We start from the raw sequence: 12905 nt of genomic DNA, 5'->3' as shown, positions 1-12905 counted from the left end.
TTTAGTTCACTGATGCCCAGGATGTCAATGTTTATTCTTGCCATCTCCTGTTTGACCACATCCAGCTTCCCAAGGTTCATAGATCTTATATTGTAGGTTCCTATGCACTATTTTTCTTTGCAGCTTTGGACTTTCCTTTCACTTCCAGGTGCATACGCAGCTGAACATTCTTTCAGCTTTGGCCCAACCACTTCATTAGCTCTGGATCTACTTGTCCTTGTCCTCTGCTCTTCCTCAGTACGATGTTGGATGCCTTCCAACCTGAGGGGCTCATCTTCCAGCGTCATATCTTTTAGCCTTTTGTTTCTGTCCATGGAGTTTTCTTGGCAAAGATACTGGAGTGGCTTGCCAGTTCCTGCTCTAGGTGGATCGCGTTTACTCAGAACTCTCCACTATGACCTGTCTGTCTTGGGTGTCCCTGCACGGCATAGCCCACAGCTTCTATGAATTACTCAAGCCCCTTTGCCACAACAAGGCAGCAATCCGTGAAGGGGTTGTAAAGTGTACTACATGCTTTTATATCAGATTAAAATGGTTTTTCTTTTTTATTCTTGTATAATTTAGAGAAAGCCTGCACCTAGGCTGTGTCTGTACAGATTTTAATAATTATTTGTCAAATATTATGTTGGTATTGGATATTAAATTTTGCTTTTGTGTGGAGCCTACATATTTTAAGTGTCTGTTAGATAATAGCAACATGTTTATAACAGCAGTTTGCTACTTGGAGGTAGAGGGATATGTGAATCAATCGCATAGTCACATTTTAGACTTACATGTCAATTTGCCTGTTGAATTCAGAGTAATCTTTTGAAATCTGAAGTTTTGTTTTTCTTTGTTTTTGTGGTGTTATTGGTCTGGATAGATTCCAAAGGAGAACTTCCTCGTGGATGGAATTGGGTTGATGTAATCAAGGTAACATGGTTGACAGTTTAAAATACATTATGTATACATTTTCAGGTGACTTCAGTGATGTCTAATTTCTCTCTTCTCTTTTTTCTTAACCATTGTGCACATGAATGATGTTTGGAATGTCTTCTTGTATCCAAGTAGCATGTACGTATTGCAGGCTTTCTGAATTTCTATATTTGTTATGATATATTTACTGTTTTTGTTATTTTGAGTTTTATACCACTCCATAGTGCTAGAGCACTCTCTGGACTGTTTGCAGCATGATTAAGCAAAGACCACTTTACCCTGTAGTGAGCTGGGTACTCATTTTACCAACTTTGGAAGGATGGAGGGCTGAGATAACCTTGAGCTGGCTAGCTGAATCCATTGGGATCCAGCTCAGGTTATGAGCGGAGGCTTGATTGCAGTACTGCAGTTTAACCACAAGGCTTATTTTGCTCAAGTGTATCTAGATACACTATACCTGTCATCAGTTTTTAAGAGTCTTTTACTATTTTGACCCTAAATAGAAACATTGATTTAAGTGAAACTTGCATATTAAATTTAAAAACAGTAGTTCACTAATCTTCTGTGTCTTTACAGTAAGGTGGTAATTAAGAGTTTTTCAGCTAATTCTAAGGCAAAATCTCTCAAATATAGGAAATCTGAAATCAGAATATTGTATGAAACTGATTGTATTTTGAAAGGGTTAATTTACACAAGGGAAGTGTAAGCAATGGTAGTTGGAACTAAAACATAAAAATACCATCCCCTTGCAAACTTTGCTGTTTTCCATTGTCCATATACATCATTAACTAGATAGAGCATCAGGTAAGGATTTTCCAGGACACATATAGATGAAATCATAATAGGTAGAATTAGAAAATATTTTAAGGATTATGAAGAACGTCTTACCTGATAAGACTTTACTTTGATAAAATGCTCAGGGTCCCAATCCATGAACATTTAGTTATTCAATTGAATGTTAGTTGCTTGCAACCAAATTATCCCATGAATTTTAGTGATTTTTAAATTCTACTGCTTGTCTTTATGCTGGGCCAAGAAAAATAGTAAAGAACTACTCATTTTGTTTTTTTACAGCTAAGCAAAACAGGCTCCAAGGATGATGAGTAGGAAGACTTTGGTATAGAAAAATGTTGATTTTTATTACAACATAATCTGTAGTGAACTACATTTCTCTTTTTCCACTTACATTTTATAAAATTACAATTCCTCACACTTTAGAATGTGCAAAGATGTATTCACCAAAACGGACATTTTCCTGGTCTTTGTCAATATCACATGTTTGCCTTTAAGAAAACTGCGCTAAAGTTGGTGGTGTTCTATTTGTATTCTGGCTGTCATGCTTGAAGGTAACTATGTAATTTATATTTATATTGATGGATGCTGTCTGAATCACAAAAAAGTTTATTAGTGAAATAATCAGGTGCAGACATGAAGAAAATGTGGCCCCCCAGATGTTAGAGGACTGCAGCTTACATCATTTTTCACCACAGTCTGTGTGGGCTAAGGCTGCTGGCCTAATGAAATTTGGGGAGGGCAGGCTTTCCCCATCCCTGATCTAAGGTGTTGCTGATTTAGAACCCTATCCTAAAAAGTTCAGACCACTTAACACCTGTCTTTCAATTATGCTCATGGAATTGTTTTAAGGCTTGAGTGGACTGGCAGCTTTGTCTTAATTTTATACTTTATTCTTCCATAATTATTTCAGTGTATTTTCAGTGTATACGATTTGTTACTTTGTCAGCCTTTTGACTAAGCAATACAAGGTAGAAATATTGTAAAAGGTTATGTCATAAATGATAATAAGCGGCTTCAGCCACAATATTTCTTTATAAATGTGTTTAAGAAACACATACAGTATTTAAATAGTCAGTGGCTGAAATCCCATTGTAAGTGGAGTGGAGATTTGGTGAGGCAGTTCCTCTATTAGTCCCATTGATTCAATAGGCTTTCTTTAATTGCAGTGTACTATCAGGTTTCAGCTATAGAGTTCCTGGCTTCCCTTCCACAGAGCATTCTTAACCATATACACACCACAATAAAACAGACTGGAAAATAGTTCCATTGGAAATGAAAGATAACATACCAGTATGTACACCCATTTCCATGGCACCTCTGCCACCACCTACATTGTTTATCAGTGAGATATTTTCTATATTTTTCCATTCCTTGCAAAGGCAAACTTCTGCCAAAGAAGGAGTATTTTCCTCAGGTAAGTGAACCTAGTATAAACAGCTGTCCACATGCAACACACAAACAAGTAGACTGAGTTGCTCCTTCAGCACAATGAGCTCATGGTGCCCGGGGCAAGAGAGTGGCAAAAGCCTGCTGCAGCCTTTCGATTCAAGACCCTCCTTAGTCACTTTTTCAGCCATCCAGCAGCACGTACAGCAGCAGAATTGTGATCTTAATTCTGCTAGGTTAAGTGAACAGAAAGGAATAACATTTCATTGACATGGCAGCCAACTGTAGCCCAGTGATGACTGGTAGGTTTGGAGAACTTATTACCCTCCCTGGTTTGATCTGCTAGGTAATCAGCTCTCACACATAATTGTCAAAACTTTGTATGCCAGTATTTGTGATCTATCAGTTGCAGAAAATGAGGACCAGCCCAAGGAAGAAGGGACAAAAACAGTAAGCAGTGCTAGTCGTACTCTGGTGAGTTGGAGCATTGCAATGGGAGCCTTAGATTCTTTGGTATTAGTATCGCCCAGAGAGATAGCAAAGTCAGTTTTCACGGATGCTGTAAGCCCAAATCATTTTTTATAAAAGGGGAGATCAAGTCAGATAAGCAGCTGCATACTAGATTTTACCAATCCCCGCAAAAGGAAACAAAACATCCATGATTTGGTTTTTGTAGGTCTTAAGCGGTCTAGTCTTTAATAAACCTACAACCACATACAGACTCTGAACTTGTTCCTTTTAAAGAACAATACAGTTTACATGGAGAAATTGCTAGGAAGAGCTACATGGTATGTGCAATGTACAGGAAAGAAAGCAGTATCTATCCAGTTGGGATAAATAGTTAATGGAAATATGGCCTCATGTAAGTTATATAAGTTAAATAAAAAAATAAATGCAAGGAATTACTTGTTTCATTTATGCCCTAGGATGCTAACCTTCATGCCAGCTACAATTTTCCCCAAACACTGATTTCTAATAGAGATCAGATGCTGGCCAAAATCCCCTCAAATAAAGTTATGGTGCACAAGCTGATGACATCAGCCATGGGCTTTTATAGCTCATAAAAAGTTTTCTGTTCCACACATGCATACCAGTTCTGAGGCTTTATTGGGGCTCCCTTTTGACCTGAGGAAGACATTGAGAGCTTCAAGATGAGCCTTTAAAGCCTGAAAATTGCTACTGACAGTCATGTAGGGCATGCCCCACCCATCTCCAGTTCTACTGCTTAAGTTACTGTGACCCTAACCGAGGAAGACACACAGTGGATTTTCAGGGTACACTGTATTATTTTTTTCTAGTGATCCACTGCCCACAGACCCTTAGCCCCTGACTGTGGCTAGAGTGTAGGGGAAGAAGTAGGGGGACTATTTATAAGCTCCACTCATCCATTCCCTTCACTTTTAGCCAAATCATGGCACCTTATGAACGAATATAAATACTTTATTACTTGATAGCCAATTAGGCTGTGTGCATAATAGCACCTTATTTGCAGGTGTGGACAAAGATAACACATCCCAGTCTGCCCTCAAGCAGATGGAAGCATTACACTGCCTGTGACCGCTGTCGCTTGACAGTTAAGAATGATGCATTTTATGTAATTATATAGTGTTCTCATTCAGCCATCTACAGGGATGGCCTTCAATATGATTAAACGTGTGATTTATTTTTTAAAGAAATGGTAACACTTATTTGACAGTTACAAATGCCAGACAACTCTTAGGGCACCAATCCAAAACACACTTACTACAGAATAACACTCTGCTGAACTTACTTCTGGTTAAAATTCACAAGATTGCAACATATGAAAAATTCTGATGGAGAAGAGGTGCTCACTAACATGCCAATACATTTCCCCTGAAAATGTGTTTCATGTGTTTCATATTTGCCCCTATCAAAATTGCGCAGATTACAAGGTCTTGTAACTTGGTCTTGTTTCAGTGATTCACTTGGAAATACAGGAATTGTCATGCATTTCCTTATAATGCTTAATAATAAAGGAATGGAAATAACCATCCCACCAAGTGGATAAACAAAGTGCATTTTACATAGATGCGATGTCTTGTATCTGAAAATTAGCTTCATGTGAGAAACAGTAAAAGAGCATAAGATGCCTTAATGCCATCCATTTTTATTAAGCAACAGAGTTTAAATAAATATATATTTATCTTCCATGCTGTATATTTATTTTCATTTTAAGATTCAAATAGTTGAAGAATTAAATGCATCTTTCAACTATTTCAGTAATATTCATTGGGGGGTGGGGGAGATGCTAAAACTGAATGAGTTCTGGGGAGTATTTTGAGCCATAATTCCAATAGAACATAGGGTATAGAGCGTAAAATGTCCCATTTCTGTATGACTGCTTGCAAGTGCTGAATCAGTTCTGAAATGTTTAAACACCCAGAGGCTCAGTCAGTAAACACATGTTCACATTATATAACTAGTCCATCTTTTTTTTTTTTTTTGCCAAACCCACCCACCACCACTGTTATTTCCATTTATTTCAGAATTAGAGAACACAAAGTCTGAAGGGAAAAAAAGTTGTTATTTATTTGTAGGCAGATTTAATACTAGCCTAGCAGTTCGAAAGCATGCAAATGCAAGTAGATAAATAGCTACCACCTCAGTGGGAAGGTAACAGCGTTCTGTGTCTAGTCGCACTGGCCACGGAAGATTGTCTTTGGACAAACACTGGCTTTACGGCTTGGAGATGGGGATGAGCACCGCGCCCTAGAGTCGGACACGACTGGACAAATTGTCAAGGGGAACCTTTACCTTAATGCTAACATCATGGAGCAATATTCTACCCTAATAAGAAATTAGTATCTGGTAAAGGAAGCGTTCCTCATGAAGAGTCATTCTTTGTGATCATCACCCTGCAGACAACCAGGGCATGTCACGTGGGTGCTTTAATAGTTCCTGCAAGCAAATTCCTCACGTGTGGTGCATTGTGTACTAGCTTTCCTATCCATTTTAGCAAATACAGTGATGCCTCACAAGACAAAAATAATTTGTTCTACAAGCCATTTTCTATTGCGAAAATTTTGTCCTGCAAAGCGCGGTTTCCCATAGGAATGCATCGAAATTTAATGCGTTCCTATTTGCCTTGTGAAGCACGGCCATAGAAAAATTTGTCTTGCGAGTCACCAAAAAAATCACAAAACACTTTCGTCTTGTGAGTTTTTCGTTGCGCGAGGCATTAGTCTTTCGAGGCATCCCTGTAATGGGTAGAAGTAAAGCTTTTTATGGTATCATTTTACACTAGGTTTTCAGTTTACAGATCTGCTGATTTTAAGCTTTGTTCTAAAGCCCAGCCATTTCCCACCATATTTCATCTGATTTTCTCATCACGGCAGTGTAACAAAACTGATCTTCACATAGAACCTGCCCAGGAAAATGTCTCAAGAGAATATAATTATAGTACATTACAATACTTTTAAGATGTTTTCTCTCTATATTTGCAATAAATGGTGTTGGAATGGACTTTTACACCATACTACCTGTTTATCAATGGTTAGATCTTTTACTGGTGCATACCATTTTCAAAACTGTACAAGTAAAATATTCCACATAACTTGAACAGTAGCCAATGTGTCAGTAGCTGATTGCATTACTCTTGTTTTCTTGTTGTCAAACCACAAGTATCTTATGAATTCATATCATTTTTTCAGGCTCATTATTGCTCTAAATGGCAATCCTGAGACTGGATGCTGCAATTCACATGACTTTGGTGGGAAAATGCATGATTAAAGGGATGAATTATTCAAGTACTGTACTTAATTGGCTGTATTATATGTCTGTGTAGCTTGCAAGTGGTTATCACGAAGGTCTATCGCTTTTAACATAAACTGAACAACATATGGGTAGTGACAAATCTAATGACAAAAGTGGCCCTGTTAAAGAAGCAATGCAGAACAGATATTTTAAATTGAAATACAGCAAACATTGAAGAGGCAGATGAGGAAAGTTGACAGAAAACAAACAAACCCAGCTTTAAAGAAGTAGAAGGAGACAAGTAATGTTGGGGATTCTGTTCTATTTGCCAGAAGACTGATGGAATGGAAAAAGCAGACAAATCGGCATACTGTATAGCACAAAGAAATGGAAGCGAGAAGAGGCTGACAGCAAGCGCCTGATCATGTTTCGGAAAAGGGGAAACAATGTGACAGGACAGCAGAATAATTTTGGCAAGAAAAGTGGAAAGACAATCCTGTTATTAGAAAGAGAATGTGAAAACATTATTGGGCCTATGACCAATCTTTTCTACTCACATATTCCTCTGGATTAAACTAGGTCTCAGAATTTAAGGTTTAGCTTTGGCCCTATATTGATCGGCAGAAGAAAAGATGTGGAAAATGTTTGTGGAGCAGCTTGTTAATTAAAACAATATAAAAATACACCAGGATATGCAATTTTAAAGAAAATTCCTGAATTTTAATGTATATTTCTGAATTTTATACCAACAGACTATTTTCTGTTTTTAGAAAACTATTGAGAAAACATTGATGTATTTTGTGGGGCAGATAGTTGAAGAACTGCTGCATTTGTGCTGATGAGGGTAAAAAGAATGAAAGGGAAATTGAAGTTTTAATGATTGCCTGCTAGTTTGCTTTTATGCAACCGTTCCCCAGGGAGGGGAAACTTGTTGCTGGCTTCCTTGGAGTATAAATGTAGTTGCCATGACAATTCATCTGAATAGAGCAGATTAAGGGAAACAAACAAAGTAGAATTGGTTGGCCTCTGTTTTCTTGCTGCAGTTTATCCTGTAGTCTGACTTGCTAGGCTTTGGAAAAAGCACATTGAAAGTTAAGAAAACTGTACTTTTTGCAGATGTCCTGCACATCTTTAGTTGCATAGTATACCTTGAGACATATACCATTTACACACTATCCTGACAATTTATGCCATAGAACAGTGGTTCCCAATGTTGGGTCCCAGATGTTGGATAAAAACTCCCAGAAACCTTCACCGCTAGCTGTGCTAGCCAGAATTTCTGGGAGTTGCCCTAGATTGAGTTGTTGCAAATCTACCTACATCTTCTACCTGTGTTCCTTCACTTGGAGGTGTAGGCAGAACCTGTTGCAAACAACATACTTCAATACCATGACCTAATCCAGTTACCATTGTTGCTGTAACTATGGTTAATCAACTCTTAGTTTAGCTATGACTATAGAAATGATAGTTAGCCAACTCTGTAAAAGGAACTGAAACGATCCATGCAAAACTGGTCAAATTTTGGACAAACCAATTCCATGTGATTGGTCTCACACTGCATCTTTGATTTATAAACAGGGTGATGTTTGATGGGCAGACTATGGGCTAGGAGAAAGTTCCCATGGTATGAGATTTAACTGTGGCATCCATTGCCTCAACGAATTTGGGGAAATAGATTATTTGACAGAGCATACTTGATGGCAAAGAAGAATTAAGCACCCAATATATGTATAGGAATTAATCTCTTAAACCAGGAGGCTGTGTCAAGTGACAGTTCTTGCCTCATGACCAGATCCTACATGTGACCCTCTCTGTCCAATACAGATACCACTAGGCACTATGTTTTAAAGTGCCCATTGTGCAGCAAGAGAGTCAAAGTTTAAAAGTACTATAATCTATACAAGGTGTTGCTGAAATGCTAACAGTATGTTTAATTTCAGTAGTACAGCAACTGAGGCCTTTCAGCAATTGTCATGCATTATGAGTTATGTTCACAAAACTGTTATTTTGGGTCCAGGGAAAAACATTTAAATTATAGGCAGAGTAAAAAAGAAAAATGGAGAGTCTTGTGGTGCCTTAAAAGCAAACACATTTATGATACCACAAGCTTTTGTGGACTTGCATCAGCTTCTTTTCTTTAAATGGGCAACAAAAATGTGAAGAGGAAAAGCTGTAAAATTATTTGTACTACAGCACAGTTTCAGCCTGCGTGTAGAGGAAATAATCATTTTATTAATTCTTTATTTAAAAATAATGAGTGCTCTTTCAAGCATATACATGGTCATACACACCATTCTTCAACCAGCCAGTCAATGTGACAAACAATAATGGTGAGTAACAATTAAAAGGACAATACAAGCTCAGAAAGCAAAATTATTCTAATCACCAAACTATAATACTTGAAGTAACAGTATTAAAATTTGATCTGTAAAGTGTACCTCATCAGATAACCATTTTGACCTGCACAACTATTTCGTCTCTGTTGAAGGAGGGGGAAGGTGTTGGTGCTGAATTTAGCATGATTGGTTTTTACAGTTCATCCACTTTATTATCTACCAGCAAAACCATTCACCTATCAAATTCCAGACAGTGGCCACAGTCCTGCTGTTTAGTGTAGGAAATTGCACTAGAGTAGTCCCATTGACTCAACAGTGATTTGGTGAGTTAACTCCTCCAAATGTTCCATTAATGCAAATGAGCCTACTCTAACTGTGACCTACTTCCCCTTCCTTTCCAATGATTTTTAGAAAGATTACGTTTCCAGCAAAATATTTTGCAATTTGTGTTTGAAGGTAGTGCTCCCTTGTGCTTCTAGTATTACAATGGCCCTGCCATTGTGATGGGAAAGAATTAATGCATAGACCTGTTGTTGGCTGAAATAAGGTCCCTTTCATTACAACTCAAGTAATCCTGGCCCTTCATAGGGCATGGATGCAGGCCATCATGAAACTTGCTTGTCAACCTGTCTCAGCACATCTGCTCAGAACTACAGAATGACAGAAGGTAGGAATCCACATGGGCTTATAGCTATTGCTTGGCTTCCTTGCTGCTTAGGAGTGAGGCTGGACCTATGGCCCCCAAGCTAGCCATGGCCAATGCCTTAAGGGGATCGCCAAATAAACAAGATCTCTGTGTTCACATATCCTGCTCCCTGAACTGAATGGAATTAATCTCATTGCCTGAAATCACCAATAAGGTTGTGACAAAATAGGTTTCCTCATTTAATTCAAACTTGCACAAGACCACAGCCAGTTGGAGGGGGAACTGAAGAATGTACAACAGCTGATTGGAGCATCAAGACACTTAAAACAGTGTTTGATGGACCAGAAGAGGAACTGTATCTGTCAGGCCCATGTTTGGGAAACCCCATCCTTTCACCAGGCCAACCAAGCAGGTCTCTCTGGCCCCAAAATAACTAGAATTCTCTCCGGCAGCAACAGGAAAGTGGATCAGAAGTGGAGAAAATGCTAGGGTGATGAGGCCTCTTACTTCCATTTCCCCACCCCCTCCTGGCTCTGCAGAGGGCATAATTGGGGCTTCCAGGTAAGCTTAACCCCTCATTTCCCAGTGGCAAAGTCAGACACATGACATTATGTTAACCTCTATGATGAATAAGCTAGAAATCATATTAAATTGATAAATATATTACTGTATTGTAAAGTAAAGTAAGTAAGTATTGTGAATAACATTCATAGATCATATTTATTTGCCTCATCATTCTTTCTGATTGTTTCTTAGTACTGTGGCTTGGTTTCTTGTCTTCAAAGGAGATTGAAACTTGTATGGCAACTCAAACAGGTTTGGCCAGTGCATGTTGCTATGGATTAGTTGCTGCCTGGGAGTCAGTAAACTCATCCAGTTCCAAAAACCAAGAGGAGAAGGAAGAAAATAGAAGGAGAGATTAATGTTGCTGTTATTATAGTTTACTGTTTAGAAGCATACATGAGATTGAATATCCCTGCGATTTTGTGGATTATTTCTAAATGTAATAGAGAGGTTTGTGATCCGATTATTATAAGATATTCAGGTATACAACAAAAATTGTACTGAGATTTGATGATCTACCTTGTATATTTACTTGTTTACTACAATTGTATATTTGGAAGGAGTAATGAGAATATATTAGTTTGGATTTTTAGCTCAGAAGAAAGCTGAAACACACCAGAAATGCCAAACAAGGAATGAAATGCAATATTTTCCACAATTGTCCTTCTACACTTCCATATAAAACTTTGATGCAAAAATTATGTGGACAACTCATAAAAAAGGAAATTTACCACAGAAACTTTTATGCACAGTAAGTATGTTCAAGAAAATCTAAGTTAGACATTATAGTAGAATTTACATTTTGTTTTGTTCACATGTTAATTTCTCTCTTAATATGTTTATCTCAATCCCCACATTTGTGAGGGGACACTCATTGCAAATTTTATATTAAACCTTTATATGCAATAGAGGAAAAGAGGTGGGGGAAAACAGGGGGGGCAATATTCCAGGAAAAATACTTTGGTTTAGCAACAGAAGGGCATCAGTACCAAGCAGCTCTTTCTAAGGCCTCACATGTGATTATAATAACTATTATTTTGCTGCAGTTTCTATACAAATACTATCTTAGTATATTAATGATTAATTAAAGATATTAAAAAGCTTAGTGACTGAAGAAATAAGCATATCGGAGTAAAAAATGGAAGGGGAATTATTCTGCTTTGAATAAACTAATGTTTATAAAATTGGTAACAAGATTTCCAGAAACTACAAATACTTACCTAACTTTATACAATTAAGGAAATTAATTTTATTGGTCTTATTTTAATACGCTGTTGTAGAATTGGAGCACAGTAAAGTAGTACAATGTATTGTTTTTCCTGCAGAATAATAATCATTTAAAAACACATTGTTTTATCTTCAGTTCAAAGAACATCACTGGAGAATGTAATGATGGCATGTACTGTATATCTGAATAATAACATACATTATGCACAGAAGACTCTGAGAACCAATATTAGTATTAGGCAAAGTCAGGTGACTACCTCGGAGAACAGAATGTGAGCATTGTGAATGGACAGCAAACTGTCACATTATTTTTTACTATATTTCCACAGAGTTTTCTGCAGGTTTAGTTAAATAAGCTGGACTGTATTCCATAAGAGTTATTTGCCAGTAACCATGATTAATTGCCTAAATAAGCTACTCACAGAGCCAAGCTCAATCTGAACTAAAAGCTGGAATGTTACATTACTCTTTCCTGAACTGGAACAGAACAGCAATCCTTATTTGAAAGGCTTCACTGAGACTTGTTTGAATCAAAACAAAACCAGGCTGGAGAAGGAAGGGTGGATTCAGGTTACCAGTTCAGGCTTTAGTCAGTCAACAGGAGACAGAAAGCCTGAGGATTTATTTGTCTGAGGTACTGGAGAAAGGAAATGAGGACTGCCTCTGTAAGTAATAGTTGTGTTAAAGCATATCTGGCAGTAGGCCTTGAGGACCTCAGATACAGCAGATAGCCTGATAGCCTCCAACAGATGAAAGAGGAATATCAGCTATACAGTAGTAGGTGTGGATGTGGGAATGTGACTGAGAATTGATGGTGAGGATCCTGTTCCTCTCCTCTGACTAGTGATATTTCGGGGTGGGGTGGGGCATGTGAACTGGAACTGAATCACTTGGTTATGTGTGCTAGACAAAGTCCATACAGTGCTATGTAATATCCGTAATACAAAAATAAGGGATATTCCATTATTACATGCTCTGGCAGCAGAGCAGGGCAAAACCTAGCATGAATGTCTAATCTATAACAGTGCCTTCTGTGATGTGTTTGGGTCCACTTGGGCAAGCGGCATCACTCCAGGATACCCCCAGAAAAAGGGAATGGTAAACCACTTCTGAATGCTCTCTAGCCAGAAAAACCTGAAAAGAGTCGCCAAAAGTCAGAACTGACTTGGTGACACACAGTAATATAAATAATACCGATCACAAATGTTTCATTTGTCTACATCTGCTTGCAAGTGCTCTCTCTCTCTCTGTTTTCTCAATTCCTATGAATTGTTGCCCATCCAAGACTGAGGTCCTTGCACGTAACAGTAATGCAGCAAGAG

The 12905-nt window shown here is 38.0% G+C and overlaps 1 protein-coding gene across 9 annotated transcripts in view; it reads left to right on the top strand.

Moving 5' to 3' along the window:
* RWDD4 (RWD domain containing 4) overlaps positions 1-12905 on the top strand; it is a 73956-nt gene that overhangs the window by 10713 nt on the left and 50338 nt on the right. For 3 of the 9 annotated variants that reach the window (XM_078393893.1, XM_078393895.1, XM_078393894.1), the window contains exon 6: positions 863-912. In XM_078393893.1, coding sequence (XP_078250019.1) covers positions 863-912 — 50 coding nt within the window. Of the gene's footprint in view, positions 1-862; positions 913-1989; positions 5266-7942; positions 11108-11719; positions 11856-12090; positions 12249-12905 lie in introns of those variants that run through there. The other 6 variants (XM_073001413.2, XM_073001414.2, XM_073001415.2 and 3 more) reach the window with 5 other exon arrangements.

The sequence above is a fragment of the Pogona vitticeps genome, chromosome 5 (genome assembly GCF_051106095.1).
Source record: "Pogona vitticeps strain Pit_001003342236 chromosome 5, PviZW2.1, whole genome shotgun sequence".
Classification (NCBI taxonomy): Eukaryota; Metazoa; Chordata; class Lepidosauria; order Squamata; family Agamidae; genus Pogona; species Pogona vitticeps.
The sequence above is the reverse complement of the archived record's forward strand: the minus strand, read 5'-3'. Positions and strand labels throughout refer to the sequence as shown.